The 24,148-nt window shown below is 41.7% G+C and overlaps 1 protein-coding gene across 1 annotated transcript in view; it reads right to left on the reverse strand.

Moving 5' to 3' along the window:
• Positions 1–17,215: 17,215 nt before the first annotated feature.
• USP12 (ubiquitin specific peptidase 12) overlaps positions 17,216–24,148 on the reverse strand; it is a 28,783-nt gene continuing 21,850 nt past the window's right edge. Inside the window, exons 5-9 of the mRNA XM_026049842.1 lie at positions 23,503–23,579; positions 23,226–23,309; positions 20,921–21,118; positions 19,306–19,384; positions 17,216–18,868 (exon numbers count right to left, since the gene is read on the reverse strand). Of these exons, the coding sequence (XP_025905627.1) occupies positions 18,767–18,868; positions 19,306–19,384; positions 20,921–21,118; positions 23,226–23,309; positions 23,503–23,579 (540 nt within the window). The 3' untranslated portion in view covers positions 17,216–18,766. The remainder of the gene's footprint in view (positions 18,869–19,305; positions 19,385–20,920; positions 21,119–23,225; positions 23,310–23,502; positions 23,580–24,148) is intronic.

The raw sequence follows: 24,148 nt of genomic DNA on the forward strand, positions 1-24,148 counted from the left end.
GGGAGGATGGTAGACCTACAGATAAGCCCTGAAATCCACCAAGCCAAGCTCCTGCCCCAGCCCCCTCAAATGTCCCTGCTCCTGCCCCAGCATCTTCCCACGTCCCCTTYGCTCCCTGCTACCCATCTGCTGCCTGCAGCAGAGCTGAATTTGCCTGCACGGCTTTGAGACGGCTCCGGCCTTTCCAAAGCTCCCGAGAGACCATTTTGTGCTGAGTAGATGCTGTTGTGAAAGTAAAACCATTACCTGGATCCCTAAGTGCTGGGAAAGTTAGCAAAGGTTTAAACTCCAGTGCCTTGTGAGCGATGCGTTTCGCACCTGCAGACATCGTGACTCTGGGCTCAGAACCCAGAAAGCTCAAAATAAGGTTTTCTGCAGAGCATCATATTCTTGAAACAGTAACTCCAGCCCCCAGGCTTTGCTAATTCTTTTTCTGTCTGCTAGTGAAAATCCTAAATTAAAAGATGTTTTGAAAAATTCGAAGCAGATGAATGAAAAAACACCCTACCCATGATATCGGCAAAACAGATACAAATAGATATCAAAGGATTGTTGCCTTCAGCTACATACTTGAAGTGCTGCTGACGTCAATTTGGGGCACATTTTAGCCTCCTATGCTTTGCATTTAGGAAGCTGAAGTACATTACATATAATTGGTTCCACCTACATATAATTCGCTGAGGGGAAAAGCAACAAGATGCAGATTTTCACCATGACTATATAGACACAAGCCATATTCCCCACCCTAGTGTTTGTCTGTCCTTGGAAGAGCACCTGCAGGTGAGGGCTCCTTGAAGCTGCCACAGGTTCCTGCCACCACTCTGTGGTCCTTCCTTCCCACACCCAGGCAGAGGCCAAATTTGATACCTGCACAGGAGGGAACTCATGGCCAAGGCCACTGTGGACAAGGTTTAGGGAGGGCAGCCCAGCTTCCACTTGCATTTTTGGCCCAGGAGTTGAGCAGCTGGTGTTTTGCTCATTTCAGATTGCCCAAGAAAATATGGGTATTAATGAAAAGAGTCTTCCCTGTTGTTTCACAGTTGCTCTGGTGCCGATTGCACTGGCATATGGAGTCAGCTGGGTGCTGGGAGGTGCCTGAGGTGGACACAGGACCAATGGAGATGGCAAGACCAGGGGAATTTGGTGCTTGGAGCTCTGTAATTTATATAATAACATTAGTAACTTAAAAACATATATCAAAGGCCCTTTTGGATGAAATATGTGACTACTGKCTTGGTCCATCTAGGAGGATAGCTCGTACAGGTAATAAATACTATCACTGCAGTATTTGTGGCGGCACTGCAGCAAAGTCACGATCCCACATGAGCTGCTGGGAGGAAGACAAGGAGCAGGGTAAGGAGGATGCTGCTGTGCTGGTGGAGAGAAAGGAATGCTCTTCTTAGCAAGAGCATTGCAGCTTCATGCTGGCACAGAGCTGACGAAAGCTCAGACTTCCCCTCCTGGAAGGTCAGGACACAGATGTTTTCCAGCAGCCTGCAAAGCCTCCACCCACGTCCCTCCAGCAGATTTGTGTAGCAAGAGTTCATCGGGCTCCTTCTTTGTGGTGCTGTACATGGAGAGCTTAGTGCCAAGAGATTTCATAAAGTTCTTCATGTTTATCTCCATATTTTGGAGAAGCAACTGCCCAGCTCTCTGAGGCGATCCAAAGGATGTTGTTCCTCTGGAAGGGTGCAGGATGCTGAAGCAAGCTATAGGGAGGCTATAAGGACTCTGTTTTCCAGCCACTGTGGGCTGCTCCTTCTGATTCAGTTGTAAGCATAGTCTGCTTAAGCCAGTTCATTTTAAGGCTGTTCCTCCTATTTCCTCTCTTTGATCTTTCCTCCCTTGGAAGAGCACCCAGGGCCTCTCTGTTCTCCCTTCATGGAGGAGGTGAGGGCAAGGGAGGCCTTGTGGAGCCCGCAGGGAGCGTGTTGGCTTTGCTGACACACAAGCATTTGCTTGTTGTTTCTCCAGGGTTGTCCTGCGACCACAGAACAGAACCAGTGCTCATGGCTGGCTGCAGTGCGTGCTGCTTCACCCATTGCAGGGTCCAGCTTATCACAACTAACTGCAGAGAAGGAAAATGGAGGCCATAACTAGGAGCAGTTGTGTTGATTGACCCCTTTGCGCCATGGGGATCTGACATGACAGCTGATACCAGACTTTATGAGACCTGTAGAAAATGCTTTGCGTGTGTACCAGGACTCTGATTTTCATCCGCACTGGAACCTCACGTGCCTTGCTGAAGCCAGCAGAAGGTACAGGTAGATCTGGAGCTTTAAAAAATAAATCTTTTACTGTTTGATTATATCTAAAAGTAATTTGCCCTGTGTCGGACAGCACCAGAAACAGGAATAAAGTTACGTTTGTGCTGAATCTGACCTAAATCAAAAAAGATAATGTGAGCTTGGCAGTGTAGTATCTTTGCCTTAATCTTACCTCCTACACACTGAAAAAAAAAAAAAAAAAAAAAAAAAAAAAAAAAAAAAAAAAGTAAAACTTTCCTGTAGGTCTCGCTGAATCTTTTACTTGTCTCTGCCTTAAAATAAACATAGTGTTTCAGCTGATCTAAGCTGGGTCTGACTGTGTCTCTCAGGAAGCCTTAGCGGGCTCTTGCGGGGGGACATTCTCCTGGTTTGCCAGGGATCCCCAGTGCCAGGTGCTGAGTGTGAGCACCTCATGTTCCTTGATTAAAACTCCCACCTGAAATAAGGCCATTTCATGTGAAAGGCGAATCATGCGCTCAAAGGCCCCATGAAGGACACATCACATTCACACTTTCAGCATCTGTCCCCTCCATGTCTTCCCCAGTGGGTCAAAATCGGCACAAAAGACCAGAGGTCTTTTCAAACCGGAGGTGTGACAGTGCTGCCCTCGTGGCTGGAAGCCGCAGTGAGCCAGGCAGTAGAGGTGACCCCAATAACTGTGAGGCAGGTTGAGTTGGATGCGCCCCTGGATGCCGCCCGTGCCCCACGGGGCCATGGTGCCACAGGGCTGCATGCAGAAGGAAAGCAAAAAAARGGCAGGTCTCACACTGCAGGGCTTGTCCCCTCATCCGGGCACCGTGGGGTCTGGTTCCTGTCTTGTTACATACGTTTGGCAAAGGAGTAGAAGGGCCTGGGGCAGAGGCTGCCCTTGCTTTCAGCGCTGCTCGCGGAGGAGGAAGCGGCAGCCACAGGCCCTCTCGCGGGGCGCAGCTCGGCGGCCCCTCGGCCTTGCAGCCCTCCCCATGGCCGCGCTGAGGCCTGGGCACTGCCTGCCCAAGCGCAGGGCCTGCGGCCATGGCGGGGAGGCCACCGCGCCGCGCAGGCCAGGCCTTGCCGAGGGGCAGGCGGGCAAGGGCTGGGAATCATGAGGAGAGGAACTGGCAGTGTCAAGGCAGGCAGRTGGCTTGGATCATCTTTAGACTCCATTTTCTCTATGCTGGGAYGATCCCCGGGGGAAGCTCCCTCTTTCACCACGGGGCAGGCACCCTTGGGCATGGTTTCAGTGTCGCTGCCAGACCTGCTTGCAGTGCAGTGTTTCAGGAGAGCCTGGCTGGCAAAAGGGCTCCAGCTGCCGTGGGAAACACGGGAGGCCGATGTGTGCAAAGTGCTGCCTGCGTAGCCAACGTACCCACTGCTGCTTGTGTCAGTCAAGGAGCCTTTTCTTGTCCTTAGAGTGTTTCTGCCTTGAGTATCAGAAGCCTCTACCTTATACTGGTGACTTGTCACACAACAGTCAATTAACCTTGGTTAACCACCAGGAGCCATCCTGGTACTTGTATGACCATGGAGCGGCTAGACCTTTACTCCAGGCTCACTCTGATGGTTGCCTGGAGAAGTTCTCCTTTTCCTGCTACTTAAGAGCAGCTCTTGATTTTCTAGAAGTATCCCCTAGGTGCGGGTCGTATTTGTTACAGCCGAAGCAGCAGCTTAGCTTTGCTAACACCAACGCGCCATCTTCCAACTCTGGAGCGGTAGTGGAGAGTCTTGGGGCTGGGCCGAGCTCATCCAGGCCCGTCCTGCCTCCCTGCCCGTGGCAGCGAGCCCGGGAGCTCTCTGTCCTTCCCCGGCATCCATCAGACCTACGTGTGGGGCTGGCGTAATGTGGGTGCTGAAGCTATTGATGTATCCYGTGATGGGAGGAAGGATCCTCGCAAGTGGAGATTTGGGACTGGGAGTCCAAGTAGTTGCCTACTCCAAGCAAACAGACTGTGGAAGAGCGGGTGAATAATTCATAATATTACACGGCAAGATATTCATGGACACAACCGCAAAAATGTTTTTCATGGGTTTATCATCATCTCTAAAAATAAATGCTTGCCTACTCAGTTCTTTTTGTCTTTGATTGCAGCTATAATATTTGCAGGAGTTTAATACATTCATTTCATCTCAAAATAGGAAGCACAATTTAATGGGTTAGATGAACACCTAAAGAAACTCTAGTCAGATTCGGTGGCTTCAGATCTCTGCTTTCGGCTTGGTGTTTCCCCAGATGATAAGGCTGCAAAAATGTAGTTTGTACCAGGAATATGATAGTTGAAAACAGGAATATGGCAGAGCAGTCTTGGAGATAGAGGGATCCACATTATTGAGTTTTGCTACAGATGTTGAYTTTTATATCAGCTATATCTTTCACAGGAGAGTGAAAGGAGATTGTCAGGTTTAATTCCTGAGATATTTGCTTTTAACAAGAATATATCTAATTTAGGGTGTTTTTAAGGGTGTTAGGCACTAGCAGAGCATTAGAAGGCTCTAGACCGACTTGAACTAAGGCCCTAGCTCTATTACCAGTGCCAATATTTTAATATCCTATCTGGAATTAAAGTAACCTCTCATGATTTACTACTGCTCCACCTATGGCCATCCTCCCAGCACTGAATTTTAGGCACCRTTAGTGGAAGTTTCTCAGAAAAGACCCAATACAAACATAGTGAAGGGCTGTAACTAGCAGTGATGTGTGTTTTGACCGAGTTGCTGGAGAAGATTTTTTAAGGGAAAATATGAATGGGGAGAGAAATAAAATGAGATTCAGCCTAGAAAAGCACAGTCCTCCCTTTATAAGGGGAAGTGTTGTAATAAAAAAACATTTCAAGACCTTGGGAGGGAAGAAATGTTAAGGAGACACCCCAGGGTTTTGGGACTGAGTCACTGACACCTGGCAGGGAGCTGATTTTTCCATCATCAGCTCTCAGATATGGTTTTCACTACCCCRTATCTCAACACAAACGAAAATTATGAAAACTGTAAAATAAGCAACCAGTGGAAACATTAACTTGTGTCTCCCTCCTTTATGTGTCTGACAGCGTGCATGAAGCTTGGAGGAACATGGTGGCCTTTGGGACTCCTGCCTCTTTGCAGGAGTGAGCATCACTTGCCAGCACTCAGTGATCGTGACTTTGTTGTGGCTTTTACAGAAGGTGCGAGGGAAGAGGTAAAGGCTTTGCCTCCAGTTACAGACCTGCAAAGCTGGACATGGACTATATTATTGTTTGAAACCTCCCAGGTGCTAATCTTGGCCTGTCAAAACCACTGTAGGTGTAAATATGAGTCCCCAAATAACATCCATTCCACAAGAAATTTTAAAATCTCCAAATTCACACGTTGAAGAATTCTGACTTGGAAAAACTTACCAACATTAGAAAGAATAATTAGAAATTATTAGAATTTAGAAATTAGAAAATTAGAAATAAAATCCAAAAATCAAAATTYCTTCTAAGCTGGTAACATCTATTTTAACCAACGCAACACCCACCAAAGCAAAACAAAAGGTCCAGGTTCAGCTAGAACCAGTACCGAGCATCTTCATCCCACCTACAAATGAGGCAGYGCAGTGCACTTGTCTCTGCTTGAACACCAGGTAATTGGCACATCCCTGCCGCAACGCTGCACGGGCACCAGCTGGAGTGATAATTTACAGCTCGGGAGCTGATTTCCAAACAAGCCGTGGCACGCACAGRGCCCGGGCTAGCGCTGGAGGCCGCCCAAGCAGGGAAGCAGCGCTACTGGCACTGGCTGTGGGGAAAAATATGTGCAATTTTCAGTAACTGTTTATAAAAGAGAAGATGGCAATATATTTTTGTGTTTCTGTGTGACTGGAAAGCATCCTCTTAACTTTACTAGAGATTTCTCTTAGATGTGTCACAGCTTAAAATTAATGGGATTTACTGTAATGTTAGGTGATTTTAGCCCAGTGTTGCYTTATTCATTCTGCAAGGGAGATTTGTCAGGGGAAGAACACCACATTTGGAATTATCGCTGCTGAGAGAGGTGCTGGCACCTGCGCTTGGGTTTCTACTACTAATGAGCAGCATTAGCACCTCCTCTCATTACTTGCTATTACAGACTCATTCCATTTGGTGAAGAATTAGCGCAGTGTTGATAGAGCCCTTGCTGATGAGTTCACTCCTGGGAGTGTTTGCATCTTGGTCCTTGTGCTGGCTCCATCTGGTCGCATTGGTCCTTACAAAGCTCAGCTTGTCCTTCCCGTTCCATGAGCCATCACTGCACAGCTGATGGCTGGGGAAAATTCCACTCTTCTTCATTGGAAAACCAGCATGTACAACCGGAGCACTGCTCGGAATTTAAGGATTAAKCACACACACACACACTGTTCAGGGTGAGCCCCGCATCCAACAACTACTTCCCACAAGTGAACACTRCTTGCTGTCTGACAAGTAGAAATTCTCAGAATTGGCTGCATGTCCAGTCCTTTTATCACCGGAGCAGCACCTGGGATTATAATATTGAACAAATATCACAACACAAGATGTCCTGTTTCCATTGCTGCCATGGGAAATAGAGGTAGGAATCTGACAACAATCAGGAGCTCAGTGGTAATGGACTCCTCCTATTTGAGTGCCAACATCCATTGTACATAGTGCTTCATATGGCAGCCCTTCCATAGAACAGAGCGGCCCAGCCCCTCCAGCTTGTGCTGTATAAACAGATATCAATAATGTGTCTCCCCAAACTGTCTGCAGAGAAGATCATAACTCAGTGGGAAATATAAATGCACAAGAGAGGTGCAAATTGAAAATGAGAAAATGATGATCAATAATAAAAAGCAGCACATCCAATGTCCCTGACCTCCTTGGCTCTGTTTAGGCATTATTTACAGTTTGAGGGATAATTTTGCTTAGGAAGAAGATAAAGAAGTGATCTTGCTGRTATTTTTAGTTTACACGATTGGCTTTTATGCGGAGTGCTCATACTAGACATAAATGGAGATGTAGGAAAAAGCACAGCCAAGTTGCTGGGAAGATTCAGGTGACATTGCTGCTGAAGCAGGGCACCCAGAGAGACAAGGACTAGACCACCTCTCATCTGAGAGCAGAGGGAACAAGTATCAGGGTGACACCAAGGGAGACACAAAGGGGACCAGAACAGACCAGGACCTGGACACAGTGGGAAGAACTGGGCTTGGGGAGTGAGGCAGAGGAAGAGGGAGGAGCAGAAAGTGCAACTGCAAGGGTGGAAGAAGCAGGAAATCTCATGAGATGAGCAAATTTTTGAACTCTCAAAATTTGAGAGTTTCAAATTTTCAAAAATTTGAAAATTGACTCTCTCACACAAAGCATTTGGGACCAGAAGGTGAGGAAGGTGAGGCTGAGCAAGGAGAGGGAGACTCTGGGCAGCTGGGAGAGCAGGACACTGCTGGCTAAGCCCRTCCACACAGGAACACCATGAGAAGGCTGAAGGTCGGAAAGGCAGACAGAGGGAAAGGTGCTGGGTTCAAATGGAGCCTAGCGAGAAACACTAGGAAGAGGGACCTGCAGGGGAGAGTCATGTGTGGCACCATTTAGACCTATCACACAGGAATAGCTGAGTGAAATTTATAGTTTACGTTAAGTAATAAAGTTCTTCAGCTTTAAAGCACTAAAAGCGGGAACCAGGCTCTTCCCAGTGATGTGCAGTGGGAGAATGAGAGACAACAGGCATACAAATGGGGACAAGAGAGGTTCAGGCTGAATATGAGGAGAAACTTTTTCGCAGGGAGGACAGTGAAGTAGATGAAGCAGTTGGCCAGAGAGGTTGTGCAGCCTCTGCCAGGGGTGTTCTCAAAAGAAAAGCCCTGAGGAACCTGACCAGACATCAGAGCTCAATATTTTGTGGATGATGTTGAACAAGAGACCTCCTGAGGTCCCTCCACTGCTAAATTATCCTATGAGCATATGGAAACTTAGTTTTGGAAAGGGAATCTATCACTATCATTGACAGTCTTGACTTAAATTCCCCATGGCTAAAAGCAAACAAGCAATGGCCTAGGAAAGCAATCCAAAAACTTCACCATGGGGAAGCAGGGGACTAGAGTAAAGAAGGATTAAGGAGGAAACTTTCTCCTCCAGCCTGGGAATCAGGAGCTTGTTCCTAGAGTCACCTATTCAGAAAATCCCTTTGAAGCCCCCTTGCCACCTCACGGGGCTCATTCATTTCCATACAAACTGTTAGGAGGTCAACCATCCTGATGCTTGCTCTACTTGCTCAAAAAAAAAAACTTTTTTTTTTTTTTAGTTTTCCCCTGCATTGTCTTTTATCAAAATCCGGAAATGAATGTCATTACCCAAGTGAACATTATAAACTCAAATAATGCTATTAAGGTAGCAAAGTCAAGCATGCTGGGTAGAAATGGCCAGAATGCAACCCTAATCCTCTCTCTATGCAAGAACATCCGCTGAAGCCACTGTGGCCTGTGAGYACCTTGAACAGTTACAGCCTCAAGACATTTACATGATGTTAAATCCTCTTGAGTAGCTTGAGGGGGCTGAGGGCTCTCCTCCTGCAGAGGAGGGAGCCCTTGAAAGGTGGGGCCTTGTGGTGTCTGGGCTCCGCTCTGCTGAGCTCAGAGCTTAAGCTCTGTAAGGCTTGATATCTGCTGCCACTCAAGAGTACACGTAGCAAAGTTGCTCCGGAGTCTAAAATCTGGGTTTTTCCCCAGTCAGATGATTGGGCCCAAGGCAAGTAAACAGGCCGCTCTCAGCTCTGCAGCAATTTCATCACAAATTGGTGAATGGCATTCCCACAAAATGCTTCAGTTCTGACACCAACATCTCTTGCCCAAATCTAGCTGCGATATTATAAGTATTAATAGGTGTATTAGTAGCATTAATAATATTAATATTTCAAAGGTGTCAAACCCCACTCTTGTACAGTTTACCCTGGCCCTTGCTAGTTGGGTAGCTCCCTCAGATTCAGGGAGAGGATGATGACATTTGAGAAACTTCCAGCACATTCCARGAGAGCTCTGAAGATCCCGAGGAGTGTCCTGGGTTGGAGCCAGTGCCTGACGGGAAGCTAGCACGGGGATGGGAGCGCCGGCGCGTTCTGTTTGCTGCGATGAGCGCGGCTTGGTAGGAGGCTGCTGCGTGACCAACAGGCTGGAGCCTCTTCAAAGCTCCCTCCCGCAATCCCATCGTTTGCTCAAGCCAATTGCTGGATTTTTTGCTTTTGACACCAAAAGGGAACATGYCTCAACAGGACCAGACTCACTGGTTTTTCACAGCTGCTTGTACAGCTCTGTTTTTAAAGGGATGTATCCCTGACATGAACTTTACTTTCCCTCACAAGAGCGCTCCAGAAAAAAAACCATCCCCAATACAAAATTAACCATTCCTGGTGAAAATCAAATACACAGGGACATAGTATATGTGCAGCGGCCTGGGAAGGATGGTTTTACTAGAGTGTTCACAATCTATAGCAGCGCAGTGCCCTTCCTCTTTTAAGATATGTATAATTGCATGTGGAGGCCAAGTAATAGGGCCAAAGTAACTAAAGTCATAGTTTCTTTACTCCACATTTCCTAGCAGTAACTAATGATTAGTTCCAGGGTAAGCCATGAATTGCCTTTTCATAAAATCCTGATTTGGGATAAATGTTCAATATCTACAGCATTTCATTTTGCTTGTTCTTGAATAAAAGGCGCAAAATTTATCACTGTTTCACAGTTTATATAAGACCAAGTGCACAAATTGTGTACAGTGGCCTGTATTTGCCTTTTCTAGTTCTAATCCATCAATAGAAACAGTAGATTTAGTTCTTATTCTCGGGGCTCTTTAAAAAGAGCATAAGATCCACATTAGGGAAAAGTCAATATTTACATCTGGTAACCAAAGCATAACTTACCAAAGGAAAAGTTTCCATTTAAACAGCCATTTTTTAGCTCAAAATTGCACTTGATTAATCAACATTCTCGTAAATATTTGTACTATGTTTATCAAAGGCATATACAACGTCAAAATACAGAATTTTGATGTGTTCATATAATTCTTATTGTTAAGTTTAGTTATGGAGCCTTCTCAAATACCGTATTTTCTTATCAAGCACAAAGAGCCTAAGATGAACAATACTCCAAACCAAAATAAGCATGTTTCTCCGATTCCATGTTTTTCTGTTATTACTTCAGTCCCGGAGAGTTAAAATTTAGTATGTAATAAGAGCCGGGAATGGACTAATCATATTTACGTTTGGCTGCATTCTTCAGCTCTGTTCCAGCTTCAAACTCATTCATTTGAATTTAACCTAGGCTCCTTCAGAGAGCATTCAGGGCTTGGACACAGAAAAGAAAATCCACACTAAATTTGAATTGCTTTATAAATTCCTGTGGAAGACTTGTGCAGTGAAATTATTAGCAAAGACTATTCAAAAACTGTTTTAAAAGACTATTTAAAGAAGATAGAACTTTTCTCCCACACTAAGTACGTGAGAGCTGTTGATGTTGGTATTTTTGTATGAATAGCATTAATCATCCATACACAAATCTGCGCTAACACAGGCTTGAATATGCTTTGCTATTGTGCTGCACGTAAAATATTCCTAAAGCTTTGACCACTGCTATTATTAGCTCTCATTATTTTAAGTGAAATAGGATTTAAATATTATTCAGTGCTAAAAACTACTCAGAAGAGTAGTTTTTAATTGATACAGTTAGTTTCAAGCCCTTAAGTTTCAAAAGTTCAAAAGAAATGTAAGTTAAATGTAAGTTAAAATAAGTAAGTTAAAATAAAATGTATGAAATGTAAGTATGAAAGCAACAGTTTCAAAATACCAAGTTTAGAGATGATGCAGAGCATTAGCACTCACATGCCTACATTCAACCTGCACTTGCATGAAAATGTCAAAATGTTTTTCATTTCTCCCCACAGTTTAGGAGAAACATCAAAGAAGTGCGGAATTTGCARGAAAAAAAGCTCGAGTTGGCCATTAGCAAGAGTCAGGTGCCTGCATTAATTATAGACATCCTCAACAGACCAATCTGCCAGATAAATGGAGTACTAATGTGGCAACCAACTTCTGATCTCCAGCTCTTCCTTACTATAATGAAAAAATTGCAATAGCAGCAATGGGAAACAAATACTGATATAAGCAGACTGAACGGACTGTGTTAAAGGTTTGTTCTCTCAAATATTCAAGATCACAACCTTTGAGCACTCCTTGCTTCTGAATTACTTTTGCACTACTCATCTGTGGTCCTGATCCAGAAAGGTATTTAAAATGTAGCTCCTATTAAATTTAATGATAAATTGGATTTTTGCAATTTCGCTGYTTGCTGACCCCCGCAAACTCGTCTAGCCCTGAAGGGAATTATGCAGAAAAGACAGTGCTGCTCCTGGGACTCAAATAGGCGAGAAACATCAGAAAGTGCTTGTGTCCATGCRCTGCCAACAATGGAAACTGGAGTCAGACCATGGCTTAATGAGCTGATTTCCATGAGCAGATGCTAAATGCCCCTCAGCTGGAGAGCAGAGCAAGAATTACCTTAAGATTAAAGAAGCTGGGGCTATGTAGGAGTCCTAGAAGCTGCTGTACCTGTTGCACAGAAATGAGGAGCAGACAACCTGCTTATGCAGCCTTTTCCCCACTCTTCCATGCTATATTGCAAGGAATGCTTTGTAAGAGGGAGTTCTGGGTGCTGCACGTGTGGGCAAAGCGTCCACTTGAGCGCAGGGGGCAATGCAGGGGAGGCAGGAGCAGGTAGACGGGGCTCCTCCAAGGAAGGCTTGTGATGACTCTCAAACACAGATTTCCATGAAAGCAGGAGTGGATCATTCAGGGGGACTCTGGAGAATAAGCTCAGGGTTCTCAGGAAGCCCGAATTTCTTCTTTCCTCCCCTCCCTTCTCCAAGAAAAATGCCTTTTTCCGCCCACATTACTCCTTCTCAGACAATGTGTTCTAATCAGCACGTGATCCATCTTACCATAGGTATATTCTCTGTGGAAGTCTTAGTTGAGCAAACAGCTAGGTCTTACGATGATATCTGACATACAGCATAAGCATGAGGATATACAATAGTTTGGACATGCAGATCCATTAAAAAAAAAGACTCTTAATATCCTGCATAAATAGCAGCTTGGAAGGATGTTCACTGAGTCCTGCTAGAAATATCTGCACTTATCAAAGGTACTTATACCTCCTTAATACCTGGCTCATAATGGATCTTAACATAACCACTTATGCCTTTTAATAGATCTGTATCAAATAGACCTGTCTCTACACCGAAGTCYAAGTAAACTGGACAATAATCTGAAGATCTAATTTGCTTCCTTGTTCAAATAGTTTCCTGGTTCTGTAACAATCTAAGGAAGAAAGTAGAGTGGCTTTCTCTAKAGCCAAGAGAGGTGTGTGTTGAGCATGTATTTCTTCAGTACCGTGACTGCAGAAAAAAGTCTTTTTGATACTGAGGAGCAGGAAAACTTTCACTACACCAGCGGTAAGGATCAGAAGACAAAAAAATCCAGATCTTTTTAGGGAAAAAGAGTCTTACACCTTGATCCTATCTCTGAAACACAGTTCAGCAGTTGAGCAGTCATTGCCTGTAGTTGCCCATGAGCAGCCTCCCTTCACGTGAAGGATGCACCAGGAAGACTGACGTGCAATAACCTTAGGATAACCAGCTTYTAGAAACACAAAAGGATGTGCACACATGACAGTGTGTAACTGCAGGTGAACATCATTAGCAGCACCTCATACAAGCTGATTAAAGCAGCCACTATCACAGGTGCCAAATGCAGAGCTGAAATATCAAAGCCCAAGGCAGGTGATAGACACTTGTGTTACAACGTGATGACAACCACACTCTGAACAGCTGCTAAGATACTTGACAACAGGGAGACTTCCAGGCGTCCATGGATATGGGATCAATAACAYAGCACGTGAGCAAAGTATTTGGAGGTCGTAAATTTTGCTGCTTTTTATTATTTCAATTTAAAAGCAGTAATAGAAGACACACAAAAAAGTATACCTCGTGAATACCTGAAAATGCTCTGTAGTTCAGGCCATTAAAAGACTGTATTTCATTTGACTGAGAAGTTGGTTTAAATTCATTCTGGAAGAGCATTCAGTAATGCAGTCATATCAACGTGATAGATACAGACAGAAGTTCTGCATTAAATAATGAATGAGACGCATAAAGACATGACTCTCATAGGCAATAAAAGCCTAGATTATGGTAGGCYGTAATGGTAGACCGTAAATTTCCCTAACACCAGAAATCTGCATGAAACATAACAATTTATCTTTTAGAAAATACTGCTTTTATAACTAGCATGCTGATAAATAATTGAAAAGTTACTTCTCTTTATTCCCAGAAAAATCTATGCTACGCATTTTYTCTCTCGCCTTACCCAACCTATGGAATGCAGATCACAGATGGAATTTATGATCTTCTGTAGTTAAAGTTCCCTAATGCTGCCAGGAGCTCTACACAAAAAGCTGGGTAGTCAGTACCTCTGGCCTTTCTCCGAGCCATTAAAGCCTCTTCTGCAGGCAGCAAACACAGGCCATTAGAGGGAAAGAAGAAATATAATTTACTTGTACATCTGGGAAAAAAACTGGGAGATATTACCCAGTTCCTTTCAAAATGAGTGATGTCTGCAGACAATCCTTTTTATATATCCAACACATCCTTGTAGAAGCTCCCCAGAAGGGAGTCATCAACTGCRACAGAAGATTTTTAGGTTTAGACTAAAAATCTAAACATTCTCTCACTTCAGAGGAGAGGAAAAAAAAATAGTTTTCCAGATGTTTCTGAATATTAAACTAAGTTTAATTTTGCCTCATTCTGCTAAAACTGAAAACAACAGCTTTCAAAGACGTCAGTATTGAAAAGCTGAAGCACGTGTGTGTGTGTGTGTGTGTGTGTGTGCAGTTGTAACAACCCATGAGCAGCAAAGCAGCAGCAAGTGAAAGCTCTTGAATACAGACAGATTATGTAGAATATGAACTGAGTTCTCTGGAGGCTGTGGAGACCAGCAGATTAGACATCTCACATGATAGGTGAGAGTTTAGACCTTAAAGCCTTACAGGGAAATTACTGCAAGGTAGTTATGAACACTGTATTAGAGCAGGGAAAAAAGACTGAATTTATAAAATGTGAAACCTTAAGAACTGCCCAGACAAACAGGACAAGGGACGAGTGAACAGCCTGGACTGTAAAGCCACTCTCTCAGACTGCACAAACCATATCTAGATTATTTAAATATTTAGACAAAGTCATAATAAGCATCTACAATGTGATACTGCAACCCACAGATTCGTGTCTGCTGAAATTAAGTTTTCTCCTCTTATAGATAAACTGAAGATATACAGGTCCTACTGCTATAATCTATGCATACAGCAAAAGGAAGGAAAGTTGKTTTTTTTAAACTATTCTCAGGCAACATTAACAACCAACCAACCAAGCTCCTCTCCACTACCCCCCAAAACACCTCCCAGCCCCTGTTGCCATCCTCAGTTATCTAGGCATTTCTGACAGCTTTTAATAATTTCCACTGCCAGCCTTGCAGCCCAGCGTGAACCCTGTAACTGAATAAAGCCAAGCGTTAAATAGAAAAACAAGAAGTCACTCTTCATGTGTATAAATAGGCATTTTGTGCATACAAATAAAAAAGTCGCCCTTGTTCTTTTGCAGTCCCTGCTGTGTGGGTATCCTACGCTCAGGGATGGCTATCTTGAATGAGCAGCTGGCAAGGAAGTTACAAGGATGTGCTTATTAACTTAACCATACACTGTTGGCAAGATTTTTCTTGTAAGGAAAATTTCTGCAAAGAAAGGTAAGAAGAAATGCATCTCTGTACATTCTGTTAAATGCAGGCAGAGAATTCCAAGTTTTCACAGTAAAATTTCTTTTAGTTAAAAGGATGAGTTTAAGAACAAATCCACACACTCAACTTAAACCTACAGCTGAGAGACTGCAGAAAATGGCATAAAAAGTTTAAAACCTGCATGAAGGGCCTCCAGTTACTTCCATAACTCCCATATTAAAGCAGCTTTACAAACATTATCACAAAAAAGTAACCAAGCAATGCGAGCTTTCATCTGCATATGCACCAAACAGCGCACATCCCACGGTGCTCRTGTAAACGCAGATACAGGGGCAGGCAGCAGGACGTCCTGCGCGGCTTCCAGGCGCTGCTCCCGAAGGTCTCCTGCAGATCTCGGGTTGTACCTGCCAGTCCTGCRTGGATTTTGACGGGTGCAGTAGAGCATCTCAAGCAACACTGAATCCCTGTGTACTCACATCGGAATATCATTTGGGTATCATGCGGAATATCATCGGGGTATTATTGATACTCAAATATGAGTCACGACTGGCTTGGGAAAACACTATTTAATTTTTAACCTTCACCCACGTACCTGAGCGTGACCCAAAGTCACTACTTCCATGCAATTGAAGACCATGGATGTGGACTTCCCAACTACAAATATGGCAGGATATGAACTGTTTGTAAGACCAGCAGAGTGTATATTAATCACAAACTGCTGTTTATGATTCAAGTAAAGAATGAGCGCTACCAAATTGTACAGGGATACCTGCAGCTTTTTCTTCAGGTGTTGGACTTACTCCTTGGTTGGTCTCTCTCCTATGTCAATGCTATCAGCATCCTCATCCCCTTCGCTTCCCTCCTCTGTCTCCCAAAGTGGAAATCCAAAAAAATCCACTGGGTAATTCACAGGTGTGTCTTACAGTAAGGTGTCTTTTTTTGAGAAAATAAAAGCCAAGGTGGAATTGTATTTGAAAACACTCCTCTATCTCACAAACTCATGACTTAATATCTAATTCCAAAGATGCACAGCACATTGAAAACTTAAAAGCTACACAATGATTCCCACAACAAAAGATCTAGTAAAACATGTGAGGCAGTGTGTGCCAACACACCCATCCCTCCACGGCTCGGGGAGCGCAGGAAATTCCAGATACTTTTTTAGTACTGCTGTACTGCAAAACACAAAAAGCAGCTGCCTGAGCATGGGGGCTCTACAAAGGATACAGTACTTACCTTCAGAGAACATACTTTATTTAACAGAAGTTTTTGCTCCAATATACAAAATAGGGGACTGCAGTCCCGACTGACATTTACAAGGTTACACAGCAAGTAGTTTCCACCATTTACAACAATTGACGACCCTTCCACACTTTCCGCTGTATTATAACCAAGAAATAATTCTGTACCACTTTTCATACCAATCAGTTATAACTGCTTTTTTCCCCCCCAACTCTTTTTAAAAGTTGCAGTTTGTGATAACAGTTTAATCAAAAAGTTACTGTTATCTCAGCTGCCCTGGAAGTGAAATGAAATAAATCATTTGGAATTCTATTTCAAAATCCATATACAAAAGAAAAGTCAGTATTTTATAAAAAATACATTATGGGAGTAAAACAAAATACCTTGTAGCTACCAGTGGGGGAAAAAAAAAAGGTGTTTTAAATATTGTTATGGTATAAAATACTTAGCTACTCAGCTCAGCTTTGAACTATATCAAAAAAAAGGAAGGAAAAAGTGTGACAATTCTTTTACAATACTGTACCTTTAGTATGCAAAGGACTTCATCCTTCTAACATGCACCAGTATCCCAGTATCCAACTGCTTCACCCTTTGACCCTTTTTCCACTGAAAGCTGAAAAAAGGTTTTAAAATCATTGGAACCCTTTAAATCTAATCGGTTATATTTGTATGCATCTCCTACAGTATTCAAGTTTTTCTTTAAAATGCTGGTAGTTTAATTAGATACATAATTTATATAAAAGAAATATAACCAAGCCAGAGCTTTAGAAATTTTGCATTTTATAAAAGCAATTTGTTACAGTATGACAGTTGTTAAATAGCCCAATTTATTTAGTGACCCTGTTAAAGGTTTGTTCAGCTGAGTGTGTAGGTGAAGTCATTTCCTGAGCTAAAAGATACAGGTAAGTAGTTATAGCAGCAGCAAAGAGACATTCTTTAAAAAACTTTAAACAGCATCAATAAAATAACCTCAGAAAACTACCATAATGAAAAAACGACTAGCTGAAAAGGAGTGACCAGGACATCCAACGCCTGACTGCCATAACCTGGAATGCGTATCCCGTGAGTCTCCAGAAATTACATTCAGCTACTGTCAGACAAACATTACTGGTAACTGGAAGAATGTTCAAGGACAGCAATTCACATTTATTACATATCGGCTGTTGGATCAGGATTTAATTCTTAATGCTCTTTCATAAACCTAAAGCAAGGTAAACTGKTTAGTTTCAGAAAAATTCACCCTACAGGACCTAAGTATGGTTAACACTTTTAAAGGAATGTGGTATATTCAGGTTCATGAAATCCAAGCTTTTATTATTATTATTTTATTACTCAGACGTATTTCACATTTGAGGCCTTGAGGTTTTTTAAGATAGTCACCACGGCCACTGCCTGAAGTGGATCCATTTTAAAGAGAGGGAAAAATATTCTGTAAACTCTTTACTTTGATCCAGGTCATTCTAATTTACTTAAGAATATGAATGATTAACAAATAATTAAAGAACTATAAAGACCAGTTTACCACCACTGCACCATCATTTAATGCACAGAGAAAWATTCTGATTGAATTAAATAAAATAGCACACTTAGATACCAGTTGCTCCAGAAGGAATTCTCTCTTCTATGTCATTCATTTTTAAAGACATAGTAGGTATTGTTTTTAGAATTTATATTGGCTGTGTTTCAAACTCTTGAAGATACTTAGTTTTAATTCAAATCAATATATAAAAAGTCCAATACTTGTTAGAATAAAGGACAACACACAGGATCCTAAGAAGTTACAATAATTTATAAATAGAAATAAACTATTACAAACCAAATCTTTCCCCATACGGAGATTAAAAGCCATAATCTTGACTGATTGTTCCCGATCATATATTATAAATAACGTAAGCTTCTTCAGAGAAGCAAAACATACTTTGCCTCCCTGACACCAGTTCATATTTTCAGATAAACTACTACCATCAAGAAGGCAACTGTGTTGGGCCCAAATAWAACTTCTTGCTTACATACTAACCCTCCCAACCTCATTCTTTCAGACTTAAGTACAGGAAACCAAGTTCACAAAGAATCCTTTACCTTTTATACAAGAAGTCTGTATAAAATATCAGATTTYTAATACTCCTATTGCACTAATCTGGCAGTGCAGTTAGAATCTGATTCAAATTCCACTGAAGTCCATGAAAAGTCCTCCAGTGACGTTAATGGGGTTTGAATTAGGACCACAGAGATAGGATCAGCTATTGAAAGCTCCTGCGAGAGTGGCTGGTATCTCTTTTTGCTTATGGGATGCAGTGGAGATGTGTAGTCAACATGATACCTGAGCAAATAAAATGCAAATGATATGAAGGTTTTAAAAACAAATCTCAAATTCTTTGCTTAATTGTGTGCAAACTGTGCTACTGCCCCTGGAGCTTCCTGCATTCCTTTCTTCAGCGCTTGCTCCGTTCCATGATGGTTAGAGAAGAAGCGAGGCATAGAAACCACTTGGCTCCAGCTCCCCCTCAGTCCCGGGACTGATAGAAGAGGATGTAACCAGACTCTGAGTTCTTGGAGATGTCTGATGTCAACCCGTAGAATTCTTCAATAGCTTGTGCATCAATTTTCTGTAGGCAAAAAGCCCAAAATTTAAAGTAAGAATATCTGGTATAACACATACATAAAAACTATATCAACACAATCATCACAATTGTACAACACAAATCAACGTATCAACATAAAAACATATCAACAAAAACAACTTTCACTTCTTTAAGCAATAAAACCCAAGTAATCCTTAAATCTTTTATGCTTTAGGTCCTCCTCCTCAACTGTACAGATGGCATATTTATGTTTTTAGTATTACGTAACCCTGTTATGAATGTATGAAAGAAGGCACCAGAAGGTGCAGCTCTGCACTCAGTTACCACTCATTTACACTGTGGTTGAAGCTCCTCTCACTGCCCCACCAGTCCCCTCCCTTTAAGGAATCACACACACCCGGGGGATGCATGTGCTCTGGTTAGTGGTGCTGGGGCAGAAAGGCCAGGGTTACAACGCTTACCTCTACGATATCATCATCAAAAAGCAACCAAAAATCATGACTCTTCACTATTGCAATATAATGTCCTCTATTAGGGCCACTGTAAAATAAAATAAAAGCATAAGTCACAACACATATGTATGTACAAATGTATTTCATTAAAGTGTTCTTTATGGTAGAAAAGCAACATTTAGCAGTAACTAAAATAGATACCAGTATGGTTTCTGTTTGCATGTTTCTTTTCCTCTGTTTCCTCCCCCCCCCCACGTAAATGATCTTCATAGGAAAGTCTTACCTATCACTAAATGTAATATTGGGCTTTAAAAGGGGCAATTTCAAATGAGGAATGAGCAGCACATAGGTACTGAAAGCATAAATGAAGTTTACAACAAAAGCAAAGAATGAGTGAAAGAGGGAAAAGGAAAATCAAGAAAACATTATGGTGCTACAAAAATATGGACTAAATTCATAGAATCATAGAATGCTTAGGGTTAAAAGGGACATCAGAGGTCATCTAGTTCAACCCCAAATTCCAAGCCATTTCTTATTCTTGTGAAGAAAAAAACATGCAGAGCTGCTGTTCATCTACAGTCTCAATCAGGAATCACTAAAACTGATGCACAAACAAGCAAAACCAACTCTGCTATAAAGGAAAACTGAAGTAAACCGACAGCTCAGAAGACTGCAGAAGACTGAGCTTATGAGCTCAGTCTTATGAGTTTACAGCCCTTATGTCTAGTTTGGGGAGGGAAGGCTACCATATGTGAGCAACATCTATGTGCACTTGTCCATTTTGAGGGATCTCAAAAAGCTGGAAGAACAGTGTGACTGGTCGTAAGGAATGTGAACGGTCATGAAGTTCAATGAATGTAAAGTCTTATACTGCAGTAAATCCATGCAACCACACAGGCTGCAAACCTAGTGACTTGATAGCAGCCCTGAAGAAAAGGACCTGTGGTCCCAGTCATCAGAAGAGGAAAACAGGAAAGGGGTTAAAGAAAACAGCCAGACAGAGCTCAGAAATGCACATGGAAAGGATGAGAGGAAGAGGTTACAWCTGATATAGGAAAAATAAAGGAAATAAGGGAAAAAAAGTCCTCYGTGAGAATGGTGATGGACTGAAACCCACAGGCCACAGAGGTAGGGAAATCTCCTTTCCTAGTCAGTTCTGAAACTTGTCTGGGCCAAATCCTGTACAACCTAATCTACTGTCAAGTTAGTTGTGCTTTGAGGCTGAAGTAATTGACCTTCCAAAGTAAATGATTTGAGATGTTAGATCATTTTCCACTTAACTTTTTTTTTAATCTACTCAGTAAGTAGTTTATACTGCAGCATTGATTATTAAAACAMTGAAAAGATTTGTTGAAAATAAAAAATCTAATACAAATCTAACAGTGATACTTCGTAAGCAAGAAAAAAAACCCTATTCAACAAAAGACTCACTGAAGAAAAGTAAAAGAAAAATATTAAAGGATATGCTTTACAAAGGAACATCTGTCCTACAATGTTTTACTTCCTAGCAGCTTTCTGGTTTTAAGAGAGTTATAAATGATGTTAAGAGAAACTTCTTTTTTTTTTTTTTTAATGTAGTTAGAGCTCCTACAACGATTCTTTATGTGAAATAAACTCTTCTTACCTTCCACAATGAACTACCACAGCAACAAGGTCATACATTCTGTCAGGATTGGTGGCGTCTCCTGAGGTGTTAAATAAACGAAGCTCTAAAGGAAAAACTACTCTATAAGAGAGCTTTGTGTAACGATGCAGCTGATCCATGTATTTAAATCTCTTCAAGTGGAGTGCTAGAATCATAGGCAGCTTTTTTACTTTCATTCTGAAATTAAAAAAAAAAAATCTGATATTTCCAATATCCAGAGAAAGCGCTGATGTTGGTAAACAGAAAGCTCACCTACTAAATGCTAAAAAATCTGCAAGGATTAAAAAAGATGCTTATCAGCTATTTAACAAATACTGAACATGTCCTATGCTGCAAAGCTAACAGTTGTTTGTTGTATTGCTTAAACTAAGAGTAGATTTTAACAATTCAGAGAACTGCAAACGTAGTTAGAAAATAAGTTAAAAATAGTTGTGATCAATGTACTCAGTAAGTTAGGAATTACAGCTACCTAGCAGAGAATTCAATTTTTAAGCATACATCCCCTTTGCTTTCCCAAGGTCCCCAAAGCAAAACCAACCTCCCCCTTGCTTTGCAGCAGAGCTATTGCCACCACGTTGTTTCAGAGTTCCAGTTCCATTTGAACTTCCTAGCAAAGAGGCCAAGTCAAACAAGCATTGTAAAATAAGCAACACCATTCTGCTACGTATATTACTGCAAGTTTTTATATCAAACCATTAATTTAATATTGCTAAGGGATACAAACAGCATTCTGTTATCAAAACAAGAAAATATTAGGCTCCAGCACAGCAGCCCTCTACGTATGTTGGAGTATTATTTTATGGAAGTAATAACCAGAAAGACCTGGAGCTAGAAGATCTAGTTTTACTGAGGGCTCATCAGTTCCTTTCCCTAATTTGAGACACTGAGATGACACCTCAGGGCCTAAAAGCCCCCAAGTCTCAACAACACAGTCCAGTGAAGGGCTCAGATGTACACTAAGCCCATACAAGRTGGGCTGCATGTCTGCATGGCAATGCTTTTTCAAGAGCTTGGCTGCTGGGGGTAAAATCCTTGGAAACTCCCTTTCTTTCCTTTCCCCTCATTAAATGTACAGTGATTGTAACATGTAAGAAGCCCTATTAGATTCAAGTTTTCTTTTGCTGGTGAAGAAACCCACATACTACTCCTGCTAGTCAAGCAGATGCTATCACAGAAAAACTTCATATTACAGAAATGGCAGCAAATCATAAACAGAGTGTAACTCAACCTGAACACCGGATGAAAAAGAAATTATAAGCAATAAAGGCTGTGTTTGATCAATGAAGCAGCTCCTACAGTACAGGTTTATGCCAACAAAACTTATAATACTGCGTGGGAGGTAATGTGATCCCCAACCAAAAGAGCTAAGCCAACAGGAAACAACAGGCAGACCTGACCTTGCAGCTCTCCCCAGCTTAGGTAATGTGTCAAGGTGGACTTTGTGGGAGAGACATGCCAAAAGCCACACGTTTAATCCATGGGAAACGACATATGTGAAATCAGTGGCACACCCAGTACAGCATGTCAACATTCCCATCCCTTCAACTCAACCATAAGCAAACAAATACCTCCTCAGATGAGAAATACAGCAGGGCACAGAAAATCAGTGCTTGTAAACAAGAGGAGCAGTATTAGACATACAAGAAATGTGTGGAAAAAAATGTGTCAGGCTTCCATGGAGCTGCTGCTGCTTTCAGATTGCTTTTCAAGGAAAAGTTTAGCACACCTACTTAGGCAYTTTCAAGATATCAAACACTCAGTCATGGTAAATGTAACAATATGAACTGCATTCTGACTGGATCAGGAAAAAAAAGCAGTATGAAACAGTCTCATAGCAAGTGCTTAAAGCAATCTCCTTTAATCTGTTTAGTCTATCAGCTTTTCTTACCAAATTTCTGTGAAATCGCTTTTATATCAGAGAAAAACAAATTTTAAAAAGACCCATGAAATCACTGCTTTTGCATCATTTCCCATAATCTTTGATTAGCTACTGCTATTTTTTGTGCTGTTCTTTTTATCTTGTTTGGGGCCTTAAGACCATTATATTTTTTCCTTAAAATAAAACATAATCAAAGGCTTCCCAAAATGCTTTACATACATTTTAATTAATCCTGCAAGCAGGCTCATTGAATTCAAGCACAACCAACGCTATCAAGTTACTCTTTAGCAGAAGAATGGGGACAATTAAGGGACAAAGAACCYTCCCTCTTCCCTGCTCAAAACACACCCACACAAGAAAATGCAAGAATTATTTTAAGGAGGGAGATTTTCCAGTTTGATGTACCTTTTATGTGCTTCTTGCTTACTGCGACACTCTTCACAGTAATATTTGTATTCACTGCACAGAGTTTCTGTATTGCTGAAACCCCTAAGCGGAGAAAAAAATACAAGAAAAGCTAGAGATACTAGGTTCTTATCCAAAACATACTACCATTTGAAAAAAGATATAAACATAATTTTTACATTCTGGACTATATAAGCCAAAACAAGAGCTTTTATTTTTACTTGTTGCTTTCATCTGGTAAAAGACCAATTAAGAAAGTTCAGATTTCTGTATCTACCTTAAACARTGAGTGATGGAAGTATTTTGCTCCACATCGACTGAAAGGTCTAAGAAGTCTTCATCTTTGCTGCTTATCTGCAGGAAAAAAAGGTCCAATAGTTGACATATTAAACTAGTTATATTGATTTACCTCAGTTTTTCAGCAGCACTTACTTCTGAGCAAGTAGTAATCCTTTTCCTTAGAATAGCCTTCAAACAAATTGTCACAAGTAGCTTTGTATTTATTAAGATTGCTAGATCTCTAAAATTTTGTTTGGAAATAGGAGGATGGAATAGAAATGTGTTTGTGGAGAGAATATAATCCCACTTCTGATTTTATTTGCAATTTCAACTCATTAAGGTCAAGTCCCTTCTCTACCTCACTCTTCTGAAAGAATTCTGATCACTGGGACTCTTCTCTGTTGAGCTCTCACCCCTGCTCTTCCCCCATCTTTCCCTCTTACCAGAAGAAATGTATTTGCCTACGAAGTATCCTTAAAACATAGCCAGAATTAGGCTTCAGAACATGAGTGCTAGAATCATCACGCCCTTAAACAAGCAACAGAGAGCAAATTTGTCAGTAACTGAGAGCCGGGAACTTGGTCAATCAATTTTCCAAAAGAAAAATTTTCCAAAAGAAAACCCTAGAGGCAAAGGAGAACTTC

The sequence above is a fragment of the Nothoprocta perdicaria genome, unplaced genomic scaffold (genome assembly GCF_003342845.1).
Source record: "Nothoprocta perdicaria isolate Ctin4 unplaced genomic scaffold, notPer1 scaffold_62, whole genome shotgun sequence".
Lineage (NCBI taxonomy): Eukaryota > Metazoa > Chordata > Aves > Tinamiformes > Tinamidae > Nothoprocta > Nothoprocta perdicaria.